At 32.0% G+C, this 23,661-nt stretch overlaps 1 protein-coding gene across 1 annotated transcript in view; it reads left to right on the top strand.

Moving 5' to 3' along the window:
• LOC118189215 (uncharacterized) overlaps window positions 1-23,661 on the top strand; it is an 85,017-nt gene that overhangs the window by 54,931 nt on the left and 6,425 nt on the right. Inside the window, exons 10-16 of the mRNA XM_085812893.1 lie at window positions 2,982-3,142; window positions 7,036-7,139; window positions 8,296-8,401; window positions 10,255-10,386; window positions 12,752-12,897; window positions 20,422-20,518; window positions 21,919-21,957. Of these exons, the coding sequence (XP_085669019.1) occupies window positions 2,982-3,142; window positions 7,036-7,139; window positions 8,296-8,401; window positions 10,255-10,386; window positions 12,752-12,897; window positions 20,422-20,518; window positions 21,919-21,957 (785 nt within the window). The remainder of the gene's footprint in view (window positions 1-2,981; window positions 3,143-7,035; window positions 7,140-8,295; window positions 8,402-10,254; window positions 10,387-12,751; window positions 12,898-20,421; window positions 20,519-21,918; window positions 21,958-23,661) is intronic.

Here is a 23,661-nt window from a genome sequence, read left to right as displayed (position 1 = left end):
ATTAAGATAGCTGCTTCAATATCAGAGAAAACACACTTCTTTAACCTTCTGCGCATCGAACTGACATTTGAATTTTCAAAATCTTATGTTTTCCTTCAGAATGGTAGGCAACATACTGAAAGGGATGTCAAATAAGTCTTCTTTCTGTATGAAGGATTTTCATTTGTGTGTCATATCAAAAACCACACTTTTTTTTCGTAAATTAACTTTCCACTTCGATATTTTATCTACGGGTTTATGGATTTGGAGTGAGTGAGCGCCACCAAGGAAGACCACTGACCTGGCCTTAGCCTCACAGTGTGTTATCTTCCTGGCAGAAACCATCTACTCTCTGCTCCATCCTGCTCCGGGAACACAGCCGAATAGACGGCTAAGAGCCTCATAAAGTCTACATATAAGCTTGGATGTTGTTGTACGGAGAAAGAGTATCCTGTTAGGAACTACTTAAAATTAAGCAAAGAAGCAATCAAAAGACTGTTAAGAATCGCTGGTAGAATAGACAGAAACTTGTGTTAGATAAAGTAAAGATAGGAGGACTTTGCCTGAAAAATTAACTGCCGTGGATTTTCTGGACTTGCTAAATGTCTACATGCGGGTGCTTATCCTGACACAACCGTCATATCTTTATGGGGCTTCTGTGAAATCGTTGGTCCTGCATGGAGGAAAGTTGTAACCTATTAAATTATTGCACATAGTAAACTAAAAAAAAATAATAAATAAAAAATAAAAAAGAGAGAGATTAAAAGATGATTAAAAAAATCCTAGCGCCCAAACATAATTTAACGCAGTTTACTTTCCATGTGCCTGACTCATGTAAGAATGTAATGTAAGAACATTTAAAAGAATGGGTACCTGTTATCACTAAGATAACAAATTCCTGCATACTTAAACTATATAACTAATTTAGTTCTTTGCGCATACTTAAACTGTAGTTGTTTTACAAATTGAGCCATTCACCTACATTTTCTTTCGTAGTACTTGCAGACAGGATAATACATACATAAGTACAAAACTGAATATTAAAGTGAAAAACTAACATGATACTGAGTACAGAAATACAGAAAGCTGATCCCTAATGCCTGCATACATAACACTTAAAAATGCATACATAATACATGAAAACTAAAAATAAAACTGATAAGCATAATACATAAAACTGATCATTAAGTACTGCTATGTAGTCTAAATCCTAGCCAAGTACGAACTGACCTTCATAGTACATGCAGAGAAGGAATAAATACAGACTTGAGTACTTTAAAGTGAACATAAACAGAAAAGTACAGCACCATACTCAGTAAAACTGATATCTGATTCCAAACACTTGAATACATAATGCTGATACATAATTACAAAGAGAAACTTACCTACATTAATTCCATAGTTAGTTTTATCACCTTAGAACATGCACATAATTTATACAAAACATAATTAAGCACGTAATGCTGATCACTCCAAATCCATTAAGCACTCCAAATCCATTAAGCACGTAATGGATTTGGAGTGAATGATGACAACACTTAATGAAGAATAAAAACGCAATTTATTCGTCAGTATTACACGGCATAGACATGTTACAGTCCTCGAAAAACACTACCGAAAACAGGATGAAGCGATCAGCAATACAGCCTTCAGGTTATAAAAGGCGAAGGCAGCTTCACGGCAAATTTATGAATGAGTAACTTGTTATCTACAGATAGAATGCTGTTTCGAGCAAATAAGGGGTAGAGTTTAGCTTTACATGCACGAAACTTCTGGGTAATAGGTGTGATATGTGGGTTCCATGTAAGAGAGTTTTTAAGGATCACCCCAAGGTGAGAAACTTGCCAGGCCCAGCGCATAATATTTCCATACAACTTTGAGATTTTCCTTGATTTTACTCTGGCTAGTGAAGAGGATAATTTCATTTCTGGATGTCTAGGACTTAGGTTTGGGAAGAAGATAACTTCATTTTTAAACCAAATCTCAAGTTCTTGGATGTGTTCTTGTAACCGTTAGATGATTGGACTGACAAACGCACTTTGGGCAAGGATCGTTGTATCATCAGCATACATTGCAAGTGTAGTGGTGGTTGTGTTGGAAATGCCGCTCACATAAATATTAAAATGGTGAAACCTAGTAAGGACCCTTGAGAAATTGTTGCTAATAAAGCAATGCGGGAACATGAACGACAAAGTATCTACCTGTGGCATAAGACTTGCCAACCGAATTTTCTTATGTTCAGGATTCTATGCTGAGGGCTACTTTTTAAAATTTTAAATATCTTCTCAAGAAGCGAGTAACTAACTGGAACGTTTTCGATATACACGTAGTATCAAAGTTTAATTTTTGCCTGTTTTTGCTAAATGGTGCGAAGTGATTAAAATTGTTACAAAACAAGGTTATTCAAACTTCAAATTCGAACTATAAGTCTGCGAACAACAGCTTAAAACTTGTAACAAATGGAACAAAAGAACATGCCGAAGAACTAAATGCTAAAGCCATTAAAAGTAAGCAACCATAATCGTGAGGGAATTTGTAGAACTGTAATTTTGAAGAGTATACTTAACTTTCTTTCTCAGGAGGGAATGTGAAAATGATGGAAAAGAAGCCTTTGTCTGTATGAAAATAGTAGAAAAAATTTGTGCTCCAGCTAATTCTTGAAAGTTCTAGATAGATCAGACACAACAAACTCCCCATAGATATCTGTTAACAGAAATATGAGCAAAAATAAACTGAGAAAAACATTTTTGAAAGGTTGACAGTAAAGACTAATTAGAATTGAGATCGCTAGGGAGATGCGAAAGATTTTATGGATGGGGAAATTTCCCCAGGCAGTTTAATTTATCAACGGAAATCTATTTTTTTAATAATTTTGGCTCCAGGGGAGGGGAAATCATTTTGTTGAAATACTGCATGTAAACTACTTTTATTCTTAATATTGATAGTTTATATTAAATCTTCAAGCTCCCTACAGAATTATTAATATTATTCACTTGTTTCAGCTACTTAAGCAAAAATTTGGATTTAAGTTACTACGGAAGTCGACTGACTATATTAAAAGATGAGGTTTCCAGCTCTGCGGGAATAGTTGAGTTAGAGCCAGTTCTTACAGACTCATATTCGTCTGCATGTGCAGCTTGTCATATAACTCAAATTAATTATGGTAAGGGCACTTATTCGTCTTAGTTTTATTAGGTTAAAAATTCCTTAATTCCTAAATTTTTTGCCACCCTATTTTTCTAGAATATTTATACTATTACTTACTCTTTTGCAAAAACTGCTTCTTAAATTTGGAAATATTTTTGGAAATTATAAAGCTAAAATTGTAAAGAATTTTGACTAACGTGATTATCAGATAATTTTGCTTACTAACAACTCACTTCATTTTATCATATCATACATAAACAGTGCTACGATTATTGCCTAATTTTTTTTTTCTTCTTAAATGACAAATTTCTGGTCCACGGTCCAGAATAGTTTTTCCTCATTCAAAAAGACTCATACCATTCCTATCTCTTAAAATGCGTAAAGTTTTTTTTTTTTTTTTTTTTTTTTTTTTAATTATTTCTCTAAATTTAAATTTTTTTCAGATTTCAATTTGAAATTGGTTTGCTTTTCTTCCATATCATGTAACTTTTTATATATAACTTTTTATATATATGTATACAATATATATAAAAAGATATATATATATACACGTATATTTAGGACTAATAGCAGACCGCTATTTATCTTATTTTTTAATTTTAATTTTGATTTTGATTTTGATTTTAGTCTAGTTTTTAGAGGTATCGGAATAGTTTTTTACATATTTTAACACCTTAATGTGTCTTTTAGGGCGGACGCGTCGGGAAATTGGAACAGAGAATTGAGACTATTAAATTTTCCAAGACACTTTGTCTAAATTAAAAAGTTTTGTAGCGAAAAAGTTTCAATTGTCTGTTTCGGCGAAACGCGTAATGGGGTTAGCTTGATTCGACGTTCAAACAAAAAAATTTCCCTTGAAAAGCCAGTTTGGAAGTCGAGTTAAGCTAATTTACCATTTTCCGCTTACCTTTTTTATCTGATTTTGTTTTTTTAATGTTTTACCTGTTACATGGTTTGATTTTCATACGTATTAATTTTTTAAAACGTGTTGAACTTTTTGGAGCAACAGCTCCTGGTAACTTTTAGGCGAGCTTACTACAATTTCTAATTTACTTATTTTGCAGCATATTGCGCAAAATGTTATCTAGACCAAATTGGTCATTCAGTATTGTAATAACTACTTGCTTATATATATATATATATATATGTATATATGTAAAGTATAAAATATCTATCCTTCAAATAATAAATTAATAATAGCCCTTTAACTCCCATTTTCTTTCTAAATAGCAGAGCAATAATTTTTTCCAATTAAACTCCCTGCAAATCTGATGCGTACTCATTGACGAAATCTGAACTCAACATTTGGACATTAACTTGTCATGTGATCTAAAATGTAATCTGGTATAAAGGGTCAATTGCATCGCAACTCTCTCCCTTCGCTCTTGGCCTCTACTTCCTTTCGCTGGGTCGTCTTGCCGCTACGTTTACTTTTGTAATTTCGTCCATTGTTTAAGATGTAAGCTGTACAAAATTGGGGGGTGCATAGTGCACTCACAGTGATGATGTGCATTATCAAGGATTAAAATTATTTGTGGAATTTATCATTATGTGTACTCGAGTGTCATCTTTCTAACTACGCAGTAAAATCTTCAAGTTATGATGCAGAGAACCAGAACCAATCCGTTGCAACTTACTTTCCACCAAGTCATCTTATTACATGTATATATATATATATATATATATATATGCGTGTGTTTGTATGTGTGTTAGATAAAAAAAAAGTATAAATGAGCTTTGTAATTTAATTTAGTAATAGCTTCTTAATTCCTCATTTTTAATTTGGTTATTTCCTCTTTATTCTAAAAATAATAATAACATTTTTGGACTGCGTCATTTCTAGATTAATCTATGATACAAACGTATGTAACAAATTATGTAAGCTTGCGCTTGTGACGTAGTTATTTCGGAACTTAAACTCTTAAGAACCGAAACCTTTGTAAACCAAAGCCTTTCTCTTTAGTGAGCTACCATATTGGATAGATGCTTACTTCGCTTGTATCTCTGCTGCTGCTTCGACGCCATTTTATTTCGCTGTAGTTTTTTCTTTTCGCAATAGTATTCAAACGTGTAAATGTTCTGAAATAAAGCACGATTAGAGTACCAACTGGACTGTGGCTGCAAATGTGAATTTAAATAGAAATGGAATTTAATCTGGGTCGACTTCTTCTTTAATATGGATCAACGTTCTACAGCTAACAACACAACTACGTTACTATGTCTCAGTGTTCCTGCATCAACACTTCTCTAATTTTTATTACATAAATGTATATATATATATACTATGACTATGCCATTATTGTAATAAGATGACTTGGTGAAAGTAAGTTGTAACGGATTGTCGGTGGTTCTCTGCATTATAACGTGAAGAAACTTTGCTCCGTAGTTGAAAAGATGGATGCATAAACCAAAAAACTTCCAGATGTGGCTGTCTGGAAACATAAATTTATTCCATGATAATTCCCATCATCACTATGAGCGCACTATGAACCCCACAATTTTATGCAGCTAACATTTTCGTAGACAATGGACTAAATTGGAAAAATAAAGTCGGCATGGCTAGCGGCAAGGCGACACAAGCGTCTAGAAGCAGAAGAGAGGAGAGAAGAAGAAGAAGAAAAAGTCGCGACACAATTAACTTTTTATACCGAATTCCATCTCAGATTACATGACAGATTAATGTCCAGATGTTTGGTTAAGGTTTCATCGATAAGCGATAAGTAACAATAATACGATGATTTCGTGAAAGTACGTCGCAACGCATTGGAGATGGTTCTCTGCATTATAACGAAAAGAAACCTTACTGCGTAGTTGAAAATATGGATGCATAAACCAAAAAAACTTCCAGATGTGGCCGTTTGGAAACTTAAGTTTCATTGCATGATAATACACAGCATCACTATGGTTGCGTTATATATATATATATATATATATATCATATTTATAAAATCATATATATATATATATGATTTTATAAATATGATTTAAGGAGCGACGGAGCTTGATACATGAAAGGTATCAGTCGTAGTGGCCAATTGAACTTTTTTATTTTTGATAAATACGATAAAGTTAACTACACTGCATAATAGGTGCAGTCTGTGCATCCATCCTTGACCACATTTGTGCCTTTTCTACGTTTTTATAACAATCAGTTTCGATGGCAGAAAGAACGGAAGGCGACAAATAAGTTGATAGGAGAGAAGTGAGAGAAAGAATATGATGTGTCCAAGGTTCAGAGTAAATCCATATAAGTTCATTTCATTCTGATAGGTTAATTTTAAGTTTCGATTTGCAAATTCAAAATTAATGTTAGCTGCAGCTTTAAGTAAGTACCAATGTCATTAGCATTATGGAAGATTCATGCGACATGGTTTAATTTAAAAAAACACCGACCGGAACAGTTTATTATAAACAGTTACTATTCTTAGAACAGAAAGGATATATATTCAATTTAAAATAGAGGGTTAAGAGATCATTGTAAATTAAATGAAGAATTTTAATTTATATATTTTTATCTTACACATTCATACACACACAGGCGCACATATAAATAGACAGATAAATAGCTTCTGATCTAACTAAACGATTCTTTTGTCGAGAACCAGAGATTACTCGTCGAAAACTGTAGGCAAAAAGAAAACTGAACGATTCTTTTGTCGAAAACCAAATTTCACATATTGAAAACTGTAGGGAAAAGAAACGAACTATACTAAATAGTTGACAATTTTCATAAAATTTGAGTAATTGTAAGCAATTTCATTTTTCATTAGTGCATACTGATAAAGAACATATCCTAACATGTGCATATTAACCGATTTAATAAGTTTTCAGTGCTTATTTTGAATAATTTTGAAAACTCAGTAAATTTGTCAGACTATTTTATCTCTGATTTTCATTGAATTTCTGCAGGTCGTCCTAACAGTGCTGCACCAGACGAAGTTATTTTTGCCATTGACCAGCTTTTAGTAGCTAAAAAAGAAAATGAAACCAATTCTGAAGGTGTCAAAGGAAAGGTCAGTTGTTATGTTTTTAAATTTTCCTAAATAATCTTCAGTAGTGATTGCAGAATTCTATTTTATAAAACCAACTAAACTCTAGAGTCGTGCTTAATATTATTATTCGTATTAAGATCTAAGAATAAGGGGGCTCTTTGGATTATGATAGACATATATCATGAGAATCCTACTGTAATTCGAAAACTAGTGTTTAGGAAACTTACAGTTGAGCTGAATCATTTAACAAGTAGACCATTTTATGAGAGTTTTAAATACCTTGAACAACTTATTTAATATTGTACTGAAATCCGAAGCAGTATCTTTCTAAACTGTAGAACTAAACGTTCTACACTGTATCGTTCTAAACTGTATCGTTCTAAACTGTAGTTCTAAACTGTATCGTTCTAAACTGTAGTTCTAAACTGTATCGTTCTAAACTGTAGTTCTAAACTGTATCGGTCTAAACTGTAGAATTATCTAAATGGGACATTTAGATAATTTGGAGTGTTAATAAGCAGCAATAATTAATAAGCAGTAATAATAATAATAATAATTGGAATTAATAAGCAGCAATACGAAATGAGGTAACGGGAATAAATTGCAATATTAACGTTTTGATTGATTTATGCGATTACGGCAAAACCTCGGGGGCTATCTGTCTAAATGGAAGGATGCCATCGTGAAGGAATTTTCAAGGTAAACTGGCTAGTATACCCGTTACACATTGTAAAAAACACGAAATCGCCCATGCAGCCAACCCATTCGCAGGGTTCGAATCTAGGAGCGAACTACCACTGTTTAGCTATTGACTTGTGGGCTATATTAAGATTTCGAAGATCAAATAGAAATTATTTTGCCACCAGTCAATGGAGCGAGGATGTTTGTAAATGTATACTGTCTTTGCGACATGGGAGCACGCTAAACTTACATAGAACAAAACGGAAAAACGTACACACGATGTAAGAATCTAGCAGAAAAGAAATAATGTAAATAAAAGAAATATTACATAAAACCGCAACCAAACTAGAACTTACATAAAACTTCCAATCCATATCAGATTTTAAGGTATTCGAAAACTGCACTGGCATATTCAATGACTCAGAAAGTGAGTGTATTAATATCGCAATAGTTAATTCAGCTTCAAATTAAAGTTGATTATATTTTCTTTTTACAGGTAGTGATTTATTTTAATTTTGATGCCAACGAAAATTCAGCTAGACCTAGTGCATCAGAAACTAAACTGAAGAAAGCATTAGCAGATCTTCATTTACGCCATCTAGGTAAAAGGTCCTTTTTTAAGTCTATCAGTTACTCCAGTATCTTGATTAATTAAGTGGAAATTTACAATTATCTAAAATATTAAACAACTTTAAAAATTGAAAAATTTTAAAGCAGATTTCTAGAGAGAAGCATAAAACAGCAGTTAATATCATAATTTTTCAAAGCAAGGTATTTCAAACTTTAAAAAAAAAAATATATCAAGGTTTAGCAATGAAGGTGTTTTGAATAATAAAAATATTTAACACATTTTAAAATAAAATTTTAACCAGATATATTTCTGAAATGATTTGATTGAAAGAAAAATTCATTCTTCTTTCATATGTTATTAATAAAAACAACTACGGCTATTCCTGGAAATTTTTAAAAAAACAGAAATTAAATTGTAATTTCAATATGAAATTAGCCAAAAAAATTATCTAAAATGCGAAAATTAGTCAGCTAGCTTAAATAAATACATGTATGAATAATTACAAACGTATGAAAACGGAACGTAAAGACCACAAGGTAATGAGGTTTTTAAATACCTTGTAAGGATCCTAAGTTTTACTAACGTTTATTTTATTTTAAAACTGTACTGTCACTTCTTATTCTCTACTTCCGGCCAGAATTAAACGCTTTAACTTATTTATGCAAATTGTCTTGCTAACGCCAAGTACTTAAGTTGAGGCTTTTTGCCAAGCAAGAGAGAGGAAGGAGTTATTGGAAGCAAGCCGCTTGCCATTGTAGTTTTACGAGTTTTCGCTCTGTTGCTGGTTGCCTTCAAGGCCAGAGGTTTAGTCCTCTTGATAATTGCAAACGTATCGTAGTTTTAGCAGCTCGGCGTACTACATACGGACCTTTGTTAAAATAAAGGCCAATCTTAATGCTAGGCACTTGTATACTAATTTAAAGTTAGAGTTTTAATTAGTAGTTCTTATATTCTTACGTTCAGACCACAAGTGGTTGGTCTCTGTATTCCGAAGTTTCGGAAATTCCTGTAAAGATAGAAAATAAAGGGTTTCGTATACCCTTCCTGCTTGTATTGTCTACTTCACAATTTCTTGAACATAGCTTGAGTAAGCTCCCTGTTCCGAGTCAGGACAATTCATGTTTCCAAAGCAAGTCAAGAGGAATACAGGTCCTGATAACCTAACATAAATTTCAACTTTTTTTATTATCAGCACTAAAATATGAAAATCATCTGTTAATGTTATCTCTAAAAACATCTGCTTGAATGAGTACATAAAGTATATTTTTCTAGGTCAAAGTTTTGAAAGTGAAAAATAATTATTTTATTAAATAGTTACCGTATTTGCCAGAAGATGGCAGCACCACAAGACTGGTTAAATAGCTGAGAAATGTAAAGAAGCTTTGATTTCAAGTAAACTGTAACCGCTTTTACATCTATGAATTACGCATATACAAAATATAAATCCCTTTCGTTACCAGTTCTTTTTTCTTAGTGTGTATTTTTTGTGGCTGTTTAATTTTTTCTTTCATTTAAATATATAAAAAAGACAGTAAAGTAGAAGGGCATACACTTTTAAGAGGATTTTAAGTGAATTTAGATTAATCAGAATAAATATAAATTGACTGTCATTTATCAAGTGTATATAGCTAAAGAAATTATTTAATGACAATGTATTAAAATAAACATGTTTTTGGCCTAAAGCAATTATGAGAATATTTAGAAAGCGAAATTTGCCCTGATATTTTGAGTTTTAAGTTTTAAATTTAAATAGTTTTCACACTGTGTATACTTTTTTAGATGCTTCTCTTTCCCTTTATTAAAAATATACCATTTGCCTTGAAATATATCTTACAGAGTTTTGTAAGCCCTGAAATTTTGTAATTTTTTTCCTTCTTCTTCCAGATGTTGCTTTTTTTGCTCTGGGTATTGAAGAAAGTGTGTTAAAGAAGTTCGCTAAGTTTGACAAAAACTTTTATATGATAGCAGACACTACAGAAGAGCATCAGCGGGAATTTGTCAAGAAAGTAAACTCAAGTAACTAAATTTCGCTCATAATTCCTTCTTCTTTTAGATAGTATGCAATTTTACAAATATTTTATGTATGATTTATAAAAGAATATTATTTAACTATAAAAATTATTAATATTATAAATTTAAAAGATCGTAGTATATAAAATTAAATTATAAATTAATTATAAATTATAAAAATGAATTATAATTAATTATAAATTATAAAAATAATTAATTATAAATTATAAAAAAATAATTATAATTAATTATAAGTTATAAAAATTATTAATAGGTAAGTTGTAAATTATAAAAATTATTAATATACAAAATTATTAATATTGCTATTCTGACGTATGTAAACCACATAATGTTTAAAACAATGTTTTAAAAGTATTGCTTCCAGTATTGCTTTGGTACTATTATTGCTTCTAACTGAAGTAACAACTTATGGGGTTTTAAGAAGGAAATGTGCAATTTAAAAAATATACAGATGGTTTCTACACATTTTAGAATGATTTCGGAGCCGTTTAATGTATGTCTAAAATGTAAAGAGCATTTTTTTAAATATATTTTTAAATATATAGATAGTCAATCTGATAATCGTTTTCTGCACTGTTTCGTGACTTCCATAATGGAAGGGCTGATGTCCTGATTATAGTGGGAAAAAGAGATAGAATCTCTTCTGTAAATATAAGACCCAAAATTTTCTCTTGATAGAACGTTGAGTTTGTTTTAATGTCTTTCCCCACTCTTCTAATTTTTAATTTTTCTCTGTAACAGAGTCCTATGACAATCATGACTTTTTTTGCATTGCCAGAACCAGGATTCTGTGTTTTTTTCTTTTCGTTTACGATAATAAATAGCCCATTTTTTGTTGCAGTCATTTAAGTAAATCTATGCTTCATCAACGGTCACAATGTATTTCGATTTATCTCCTGTAGAATAATTTTCGTGCAAGGTTCTGTAAATTGTTCTACGTTCTACGCCACATGCCTCAGCAAAAGCTGGTGAACATTAGCTTATTTAAGTACTGATTCTTGGTTTATTATTTTATTTATTGTTGCTACAAATGTGTTTAGAGACTTTGCAATTGATTTTGCCTCTGCCAATTTCTCTTGATACCACCGATTTAACTTTAGAAACATCTGAAGCAGTACATACGTTTCTCAGGTATTCGTTTGGAGTCTTCTTCTCACGTTGAAGTAACGATTGGTGGATTTTCGCTTTCCGGTTTATAATGTTGCTTATTTTGCACTTCAAAATTTAAACACCATGCATTTTATAACGTATTTGAACTAGGAAACGGAAATATTTCTCTTTGGAAAGCGCAAAAACATTTCTTCAATCCACCGTTTGTTTGCATTTTGAAAGAAGAAGCAATATAAAAAAAGCAGTCGATATTTTTCATTTCAAATAATAGGCTGTTGCCCAAACTATTCATACTAAATCATTTGTGCTTTTTGAATTCTTTATCGGAATAGTTCTAAAAATGTGTAAACACCCTTGAGTAAAAATGAGTACATAACGAATCTAAGACACCTAAAAGCTCACAAGGTGCCATAATTTAACAACACACATCCAATTTCTGAATATTTCAAAAATATAGGTACATCCATGTTTTAAAAATATTTAGAATTTTTTATATATTTAGAATATTACTAATGTGATAATTTGTCGTGGATGACACGAGTTGGAACGGTGGTTAGTTCCTTTTCCTATAACCAGTCCCGATGAAGAGGCAAAAAAGTCTAGGGCCTGGATAAATATGTATTTTAGGAGTTTCTTAGCTTATTTTTGCTTTTTGTGTGACCGAAAAAACAGAGTTATAAGCAACTACAGGCTCACTTTGTGTTCTCTTAAAACCTGAAACACTAAGCACGGCCTTTGCGGGCTTCGGTATTTAGAATCTTTTAACGATCATCTACGGAGATGTCGGTCCGGGATTCGAAATCCAGCGAACGGGCTGGCTGCATAGGCGTTTTTGTTGTTTTCTCCGTGTGTAGACATGTACGAGACAGTTTCCCTTAGAAGGTCCTTCACAAAAGCTTCCCTTCCCTTAGGCATATAGCCCTCATGTGTTTGCCGTAATCAAATAAATCAAATAAAACCTACGGAAATGTGTGTATGACAATTTCTATGCGTGCGGCTAAGAATCTATAGATGTAATCGGGGGGCGGGACATTTGCCTATTGCAATCTAAGAAACATAAATTTTTGCATATGGGTAATAAACTACACACTTGAACGCATTTACAGACAGTTTCGGCTATTTTTAATTGCTTCCATTTATATTATTTACAATGTATCAATCGGCTCTATACCACATTGCACTTATTTTAGTTTTGAGAGATCTGTAATAATCTATTATGTTATTTATATTTACTTCATAGTTCCTGCGATTTTGAAGTATGAGGATTGTATCGAAAGAAGAAGTGAGCGCAGCGCCATTTACGAAGATTTCGTGTCTCCAAGTGCAACTCAACACTGGAAGATGCCAGCGAAATATTTCTACAAAAGTACATCATTAAAAATTGTCGTAAGTATACGAGTTCAACTTACTGAATCGTATCGTCCTTCCCCCCCCCCAATTATTTTCATCGTATTAATTGTCTTGAAACTTCCATCACATAATCTCCATATTCTAAACACTCTACCATACCATCATTCTACTGGTACATAAGAGACAGACTAAATATCTATATTAAAGATAAACTACATTTACTAACTACAGAAGGTGTTTACAGATTTTTAGAACGATTTCGATATAGAGTTTTAAATAAAAAGCAAGTAGAAGATGTTTTGGCACAAGAATTTCTTAACAGCTTGAAATGAGAAATATCGTCTGCTACTTTTACATCTATTCCTTTTTCAAAATGTCGCATGTAAACAAGCTGTGGATTGAAGAATATGTTTTTGCGCTTTCCGAAGAGCAATATACCTGTTCCCTAACTCAGATATGTTATAAAATGCATAGTATTAATATATCTAAGTGCAAAATAAGCAACATTAGTAATTAAAAAGGAAAAACTTCGTAAGTCATTACTTCTACATGAAAAGATGGCCTTTAAACGAATACTTGGAAAAGGTGCTTATTGTTTATAATGTCTCTAAAGTTAAGTCGTTGGTAACAAAAGAAAATCCACCGTCACTAAAATCAGTAGCAAATTCTTTAAATACATCTGTAGCAATAATAAATAAAATAATAAGCAGAGATTTCTTTTTAAAAAACCTAAAAAACAGCATTTCCACCAGCTTTTGCATGTGGCTCAATGAAGAACAAGTTGTAGAACCTTGTATGAAAATTTTTATACATCGTGCATCTTGATGAAGCAGGGCTGGTTTACCTAAGTGGTTCTAACGAAAAAAAGTTTAATTTACTATCGTGGACGAAGAGAAAAAATGTACAAAATCTGGTTCGGTCAAGGCAAAGAAATTTTAGTAAGGGATTTATGATTGTCACAGAAATTGAATAGGGAAGAAAGGGAATTAAAATTGGAAATTAAAAATAAGAAGAGAGGGGGAGTCAACACGAATTCTACGTTCTATCGAGAAAAGGTTATACTTCACATACGTACAGAAGAAATTCTATTTCTGTATCACAGTGACTTTCAAATAGTGAAAATTCATCAAGACAAAACAACATATCATGCTTCGAAACGTACCACTAAATTCCTTGAGCGATACAGGGATACAGGTATGGTATATCTACCTTATGTATTACTGCGAAATTTCCTTACGTTTCATCCCCTGACGGTCCCCTGACGTAATTACTTGACGGTCAAAGTAGTGGAAAAAGAATAGAAACAAATAACCCTGGAAATTTTGTGAAAAGCTCTTCCGTCATTGAAATCACGAAGCAGACTTAAGATGGCTATCAGATCGAACATTTGAAAAAGTACTCTTTATGCTTTAAGCATTAATTAAATGACCTTGAAATCGTTCTAAAAATGTATAATCACCCTTTCTATTAATAACATTTGGCAAAACCTTTTGTAGAGTTACGGTATCTTAAATTTAAATTAATAAACATAAGAATACATCAATGCGAGTGGACTGTAGTTTAACCTTTATTCAGCAGTTTCAACTTTAGAACACAACACAGCAAAAAGTAAAGCAAGAAAATTACAATTAGCGTTTGCACGAATGCAAAAACAAAATGCGAGTTGCGCACACGATCTGCACATTGCGAAATAATATCTCACAGACAGGCAGAGGACCCAGGTGGCCGAAACACCTTTGCAGTTCCGATAAGTTTTGAGTATTCAATAACAAGAAATTGGTACCTAAATGTTAATATCCATTCCGGGCGAGGAATATGTTATTTTCAAGTGATCAAATCAAGTATGCAACTACGTGGTTATAATATTACTGTTTTACCCATCTTGTTGAGCCTTACCATATACGCAAACTCGATTTAAAAATTTTATAAAACTTGTAGAGGTTATTTTACGTTTTTAACACTTATTTTAATTTTTAAACATGTTTTATTGTCTATTCTCATTTCCCACCTACTCTTTCTTTGCCAAAATAAAGTTTTTACTATCACGCTACATGTAAATGATACCTCATTTTATTACCTGAAAGAGTATTTAAAGGAAGGTTTCGTTTACTTCAGCAGAAGAGCTTAGGAATCCTTAGTGGTGCGTGTTTGCCGTCCGGCTACTTTGTTGTTTAAAGCTAACTACACTCGGCCGTATTGTAAGTGCCTGCTGATATTCGCCGGTTAATTTAATTAAAGGCCAACTACGTTAGGTAATTTTGTACAGCTTAGGCTTAGTTCATTTTAATTTAGTACTAGATTAGTTTCATATCTTGAGTTCAAGCCCAAGGGGAGGCTTTTCTGTAAGCCCGAGAAAGGAGCTATCTGTCTTCTTAGTTTGAGGTAAAAAAAGGATGAGTTCTGTGGACTTTTCATTTGTACACTTGAGCTCAACGATAAGTCGCTACGCAGTTTTATACCATAGGTTAACCATAGACAGTGTAGATTACAAGCTGTACTGGTTTTAGAATGTTCGTCTTCGTTCAGTATTTCATCCTTTAGCACTTTGTATTTATGGTGCCTTAGTTATTTTGCATCGAGACATTAAATTATGTAATAATATTTGAACTATTACCGTCTACAAAAGAATCATTTGCAAAAACGGTGACAGTTCTCATGTCCAAAACATCTAATCTTTATAATATTCTTACGTCCTAAAATACACTTTAATAATTAGACACGATGTCAAGGCAAATACAATTATGATTGTTATCAGCTTATGCCATTTTAAATATACTTTTGTTCATTCATTTATATGCATAGAAGTGAAAACAGATGTATAAAGAACAAAAAAAGTTTAAAATAAATTATGTATTATGAAATTAGCCTTAAGAATATGTCAAACAAAGAATTTGGAAGAAGCAAACGTAGAATTTAGAAGACATTCGAAAGAAATAAAACATAGAGTTAAGAAAGAATATGCATAGAGTAAATAGAGAAATGATTACTAGCATTCCTTCAGCATAAAAAATTATGCAGTTATAAATATATATCAGAGTACTTTAGATTTCATAGTTCAAAGTTGACGCATTTAGAAGATTTAGGAAATTCTTCTGTTATAAATCATGAGCACAAAAATCTTATCTCTAAAGGCGTAATGCTATTATTCTAACTTCTAGAAACATGTAATACCACCGTTTTCGTTAGATAATTTTTTTTTACCTATGTGCAAAACTTGTTTGCTTTTTATTATTGTTGTTGTTGTTGTTATTATTATTATTATTGTTGTTGTTGTTATTGTTATAATTATTATTATTATTGTTATTATTATTATTATTATTATTATTATTGTTGTTGTTGTTGTTGTTATTGTTATTATTAGTATTATTAATATTGTTGTTATTGTTATTATTATTATTATTACTGTTGTTATTATTATTGTTGTGTTTGTTGTTATTATTGTTGTTGTTGTTATTATTATTATTATTTGGTAAAATACGTGGAATTACTTTTCTTAACTTTTACCTATACAAGGGAAAATTTTCTTTTACTGGCATTCGACAAATATGCAAATTATTGAAATTATTTTATTCTTATGCAATCATTTATTATATGCAATTATTTTCTTTTTATTAGCTTTCGAGTAGATCAGGGAATAATGGGAGAACATTTTTTTTAATTTATTTTCTGGAAGCTGTAATCAGATTCTGGAAATTATGTTCTTCGCATAGCTGCAAAGGCTTTTCGGAAAAACATAATGAAAAACCATAATACATACTTCAGTAATTTTATCTGACAGATTGCAAAAATTATATAACATTTATGCAAAACATCAAAACAAAAGTAGCATGAATATCTTTGAGAGTGGAAGTAGTTTCTGGAGGAAAAAAAAAAAAAAATTCGTTTGAATGTGTTAGTAAGTCTTAATTTTTGCAACTGCTCAGAAATAAAAAGCATCTAAAAATTAATTACATTAATCATAAATACGAAATAATATTTATTTCCTAACGAGTAAGATTATCGTAAACCCTCGCTAAGACGAATCTCAAGGGACCGAAAAATAGAGAATTCGTGTTAAAAAAATTCGGGTTAAGTGAGACTCAAATGTTATTTTTGGAGTAATATTTTCTAGAAATTAAGCGTTTACAGTACATAGTTACATAAGTACTACAATATATTATGTAGGTCGTCATGGGAAAAACAGCACTACATTGATTACTGTATTGTAATTTGAAAAAATGTGTCCACATATCATCAGCTTCAGGGGCAACAGTATTCATGGCTTCTGTAGAACTAGCTGTCAATTCGGATGTTACAACAAAACGTTCTACAATGTCCAAAGCGTGTACCATTTTCGATGGGTGGTAGGAATGATACTGTCCTCCTCATTATGGCTTCTGTAGAACAAGCTGTCAATTCGGATGTTACAACAAAAAGTTCTCCAGTGTCCAAGGCATGTACCATTTTCGATGGGTGGTAGGAATGATACTGTCCTCTTCATTATGGCTTCTGTAGAACTAGCTGTCAATTCGGATATAACAACAAACCGTTCTACAGTGTCCAAGGCGTGTACCATTTTCGCTGGGTGGTAGGAAGGATACTGTCTTCTTCATTATGGCTTCTGTAGAACTAGCCGTCAACTCGGATATTACAACAAACCGTTCTACAGTGTCCAAGGCCTGTACCATTTTCGATTGGTGGTAGGAATGATACTGTCTTTTTCATTATGGCTTCAGTAGAACTAGCTGTCAATTCGGATATTACAACAAACCGTTCTACAGTGTCGAAGGCGTGTACCATTTTCGATGGGTGGTAGGAATGATACTGTCTTCTTCATTATGGCTTCTGTAGAACTAGCTGTCAATTCGGATATTACAACAAACCGTTCTACAGTATCCAAGGCGTGTACCATTTTCGATGGGTGGTAGGAATGATACTGTCCTCTTCATTATGTCTTCTGTAGAAGAAGCTGTCAATTCGGATGTTACAACAAAACGTTCTACAGTGTGCCCAAGGTGTGTACCATTTTCGATGGGTGGGAGGAATGATACTGTCCTCTTCATTATGTCTTCTGTAGAAGAAGCTGTCAATTCGGATGTTACAACAAAACGTTCTACAGTGTGCCCAAGGTGTGTACCATTTTCGATGGGTGGGAGGAATGATACTTACCTCTTCATTTTCTTCTGATGACATTTCTTGCACCTCAGACACAACTGCTTGCACACCAGACTCCATTATAACAAACACGGCAACATTTTCATCTGCACCAATGAGCTCATCAAAACTCATCGTTGAGTCGATAATCGTGATTGTCGAGAAATGTTACTCAGGCTGGCTATGTTTTAAAGAATACGGTGTATTCTCTGAGGTTTTCAATTAAATTTGATGGAAATTTTCCGAACGCTATCTTGGTAAAGAAACAAAAGGGAAAAATGAAAAACTTTGAAAATTCGTGTTAAAACATAAAACGCAACTAACGACGCAACGGACTAAAAAATAGTTTTCAAATAGTTAGTTATACTTATATAAAACTTTGAGTTAACTGATATCTTGTAAGATCATATACATCGCGGCGACGACTGAAATTTTTTTCATGTTAACAGTGTGTTCGCCTTTAATCAGTTCGTGTTAAGAGGGGTGTACTGTATTTTATTATGGATACTAAACTACCCATTTAGTATCTGAAAGGCAATGTAAAGGAATATTCAATATCCAATGGAACAAGAAGTTTAAATTTATTTGCAAGAACAAAAATCAATAAATGCTAAATAATGTTCGAGTAAAAGAAATAATGCTCTAATGTAATAACACTCATTTATGTTCTATTAAAAGAAATAATGCTCTAATTTAATAACGCTCAGTTATGTTCTATTAAAAGAAATTGAGTAGCGTATTTTGCTTAAGCCTTTAGTTTCCTCTTCCTTCCAAGGTTGTCATAGTGGTATGAAACTCGAAAGTAATGCGTAGTAAAACTACCGGCATTTAAAATTGCAAAAATAGGAAAGAAGCGAAATTTACATGAGGCATAGTCATGGGAATACATGTAAATGAGTAGCACTGCAAATCATGTGTATATAATTTAAAGCGTGAAAGCAGCATGAAACTAGAATAAAACCGCTATTAAGCGTTAAAATTTCATTTTCTAGCCGATATTGTACAGAAGCTCTTAATTTACAACTTGTCGAAGAACACAGCAGCCATGTTAGCAACATTCTGGGTTTGATCGAGCAAACTTGTGCTGTATTATAAACTGTTGTTTTCCTGGTGCTCGTGGTGAATGAAGCGTGGCGACAAGAATGTAAATATGGAATCGATGGTTTGAGAAAGAACGAACTGAACAACATGAAGGATCCTAGCAGCTTCGTCACGCCTCTGGCGATTAAACATTTTGGACACACAGATTTTTGATTAGACAGACTCAGTATAGCTACTGTAGATAGCGCAATCATATCGCGAACCTTAGCTCAAGAATAATGTACATTACACAATTTAGTCGTCCATGCATATGGTTCGATGATATCTGTAGCTTCGAACAAATTTTGTAGTTCTTCAATGCTTTTGCACCATAAACGGTCCTCATTGCTGCCTTTACACCATAAACGTTTGGGGCTTCATTGGTGCCTAGAATGTTGTGAATAAAGACACAAATGACATAATATCGTCTTGTTGCATTAATCCTGCTTTTGCCTTTGCACCATTTAATGGTTACATCCGTATTTGGAGATATTGCGGCAATAGACTCTATGAGTATTGCATTTATACACCACCATATCAGTTTGGCATTCGGTTTTATGATTTGAATACAACAAAATCACTCACTTCTTTGCTTTTAACACTCACCAAACACATCTTCCACTCACTTCCACTCACATCTTTGCTTTTAACATCATCTATTAGATATCTCAGATATTCGATGTTGCTTTCTTTTATCTCCAAACCCTGCTTGAAGACAATTGCAAACAAGATACTATACCATTGTGTGTGGCACGCAAATTCCAAAACTTTGGCATATGTGAAATCCACGGAATGAGCACATTTGGTTCCTTATCCCACAAAAACTGACACACCACAGAACACCCGTAGCTAAACACAAATAAACTCTGGTAGCGTATCAAATGCGCATAAACTGAGGTACTCCAAATATGCATCCATTGCCTATTCCTGTCTATGTGTGTCTTGTAATAATAGTTATTGCCATCTATGAAGAAATGCTGATTGCTTTAATTTCCCGCAATCTAAACTAAGCTGTGATTGCAATATTTTTCCCTTATAGCATACGTTACTTGTAAAATAAATATGTATTCATTATTTTACACTTTTAAGAGACACCAGACATATTTGAGCTTCAAGAGACTTTAATATTCTATCATACTAATTCTTGTGATCATTTGTTTATCATATTTTGTATTCTTAGGCAGTAATTTATGGCATGCTTAATGTGTAACTTTTTTAATAAAGCTCCCATTAATTTTTTATTCTTTTAACATGATTCAGTTAACTGAATGAATAATGCAAAACCTTCGTATCTTATTTAACTGCCATATGTATTAGTTTTATTTATATACTTTTGTTTGTCAACAGTTTGAGTCACTAGATGGAAGCATCCAAGTATGTTACAATCGGGCGACTTTAGCTCCAGAAGTTGAAATAAGGTCGTGCCAAAACATTACGAATGGACGTAAGTGTTTGTAATACAATTAATATGTATCATAGGTTTGATAAATATAATATATTTTTATAGATCCTCATAATCGTCAGATCTCTCGTATTTAATTATTCCAGTCTACCACATCATTCCAGTCTCGCATTTAATTATTCCTGTCTATGTTAGCCACTCTCGTCACAGATTTCGTCGTCTGTAACTTCTCGTCACAGAATTTAATACTAATTAATTCTTTGTTTAAGCGGTTTGCATGCACAAATATGACTGCTGTAGTGAAAAGTAAAGGCTTTTATCAAACTATTTACCCTCTCGAATCAAGGCCAGTTCATTATAATTTTTCGAATTTAATTTTTAAAATGGTTGTTTTTCGAAATAAAACGTCATTTGCGGAAACAAATTTTATTTTCTGCAAAAATTTTAGCGGACTTTCTTCCTTTAGAGACAAGTTCCACAAGCATATATTTTAAAATTGAGATTAATTACTAAAATATCTCAGGGTTCCTTTAAGAAAAACAGTTGCAGTGTGTAATGCAACAAAAACAGCGCATACGAAAATGGCGTCATTTCTTTTCAAACTGATGCTTATGAACATGGCTGCCAGAATTTGGCGACTTCTGAAAATTTAGTGACATCCAATAAGGTGGTTGCGGTAATAAATAAGTAATATTTATTGTTCGGAATCTGACACTCTTGATAGGCATTCGAATTTTTTATACAATTAAAAATACAGTTACGTTTGAAATTAAAGAAAAAAAAAACTTTTCAAAATTGTGGAATTTTTCTGCAATTTTCATATTTTTCAATTTTGCGGGCGAATTGAAAATGCTACTTTCCATTAAATGAAAATGTCATATTTTATTATATAAATATAGTAAATACCAAATAAAAATAACATAATATTGTATAAAAATCACATTTGCTTTGTAATAAACATATACTACGTATGTATAAACATAGTAAACATTTACTATGTATGTATAAAACATATGCTATGTATATATAAACATAAACATAGTAAACATTTACAATGTATTGCATAAAAACGTAATAAACATTTACTGTGTGTATATAAACACAGTAAATGTCATATAACAGTCATAAAAAATGATTGTATTCTGTAACATACAGTCATTTTCATACACAGTTCTAATACTTCATTTGTTAATTATATTTTATTCCTGTTTTCCATTTTTAAAATACGTTTTCGTCGTAGAAGAATAAACTGGACAGATTGTTTTCTAGGTGGTATATAGTTAAATGAATATTCACCGTATTTTTATTCTGATTTAGATGTTTTGCTAGTAGATATTTGGTATTAATGCATTGCTCGAAAAAACAATCATACCTCTTATTACACATATAAAATAACTTATACGAAAACATTGTATCTGCAAATACCTGATTCTCTTTTTTAGAAAAAACTGTCGAATTCAAGAGCACCAACCCATGTCAAAGTAAGTAATTTTTTTTTTCGTTTATCTATATTTCATTAAAATGTTTTTGGTGTGTATAAAAATTTCAATAATTTTCTATTTCACTTAATTCATTTCACTTCAAAGTTTCTTGTGAAACTGCCTTTTTGAGTGACTTTTTGTTCCTAAATCTTAAATCCTGAATAAAAATTAGCTAACGCAGATTTCTGCATATAAGTTTCATATGCAAAAGATACAAAACAGCGACATCATTTTGAATAAGAAATGTGGTTTTGGCAACAGTTTTTCATTCAATTGTATACTGGACTGCTGACTGTTGAAAATCAGCACTGTTGCCACTTGGAAAAATGAGCAGTTTTTTAATTATGTGCAGCTTTTTAATTTAATGTTTTTCTTGGATCCTAGACGTTTTTTGAGAGAAGGCAACGGGAAGTTGGTTTATTTGTTAGGAATTATTTATTATTTATTATTAAGGAATATTGCTTATTTCATTTTAATTTTGCTCTATGTAATACATTTTTTATTTATTTATTATGAAGTTGTTCTGCAGAGTAAAATTCTGGGCAGTTTTTAAATTTAACGTTTGGTGTTGTTCCCTCCAGGCATTTTTCTAGTACATTTAAAAGCCAGACGAAGGGTGGCAGCGTAGCTGCTAGTAATAAATAAAATATAACAGCGTAAGCAAGCAAACAATAAAGCCAAGCGATTTTTTAAACGCTACCCAAATGCGAAAATAAAAAAATGGCAGACGATAATTTTATTTATGAAATTTTACGAAAATGTTTCAGCGTACGATAACTTTTGTGGCGTGTTTTACCTAATTTCAGTTTTCGAAAAAGAAAATAAGAGAGTATTAAAAAAAGTTTTTTTTTTTTTTTTTTTTTTTCAAAATCACATGAGCATGATATGAAAAAATATTGGGCTTTATATTCAAATTCAGTTCCGGCCTACACCGCATTTTTTGCAATATCTTAATTCTTAAAGTATACGAACTCTTTTGAGAGTCACTATATGTTGTTTGATGTATCTTACTTGTCATTAAACTCTATATACTGTATGTTTTGTTAATTTTAAAAGAAAAATATCCACTCAGTCAAAGATTTCAATTCTGATAGCATTTGAATTTTTTTGGTAGAATTCTAATTTTTCACACAAACGATTTGAAGTACATATCTAATCAAATGAAATGCACTATCTACGAAGAGATTACTACAAGCTTATAAAATATATCATTATTTTTTTGGCCCTGTTATTTTCACTTTTTCTGTTAAGTATATTTTTAGCCCAAAGGAGCGTTAGCTCAGAAGGGCTATTAATTTCGTTTTGCCATTTTGCGTCGATTCACTTTCTGTGTTGATTCACTTTTCAAACTGTTGCCACCAAATATTATCACCCTGTTTTATATTTGAAGAAATTAAATAATGAAGAATCTGCATAAATGTATGTATGTTTCTTGCAATGTGATAAAAGAACGGTATCTAAAGCCATCAAATTGTGAATAACATAATATTCCACATGGGCATCTGGAAGCCCTAATTTGCAATTTAGGGTTTGTTTTATTGCCGATTTAATATTTTGTAACACTTTAACGAACTCTATATTAAACTCAACGATTTCAAAGCGAGCAATGGCAATACTGTACGGAGGGGGGAAAAAAACATTTTAATCTTCAGCGCGCGAAACTGTATATCGGAAATTCTAAAGATATGCTCATTTTAAAATTAT

Source organism: Stegodyphus dumicola, chromosome 3 (assembly GCF_044657685.1).
Source record: "Stegodyphus dumicola isolate Sdum_Otavi_A_Nest chromosome 3, ASM4465768v1".
Taxonomy (NCBI): Eukaryota; Metazoa; Arthropoda; class Arachnida; order Araneae; family Eresidae; genus Stegodyphus; species Stegodyphus dumicola.
Note: the sequence above shows the minus strand (reverse complement) of the source record. Positions and strands in the feature narration are given on the sequence as shown.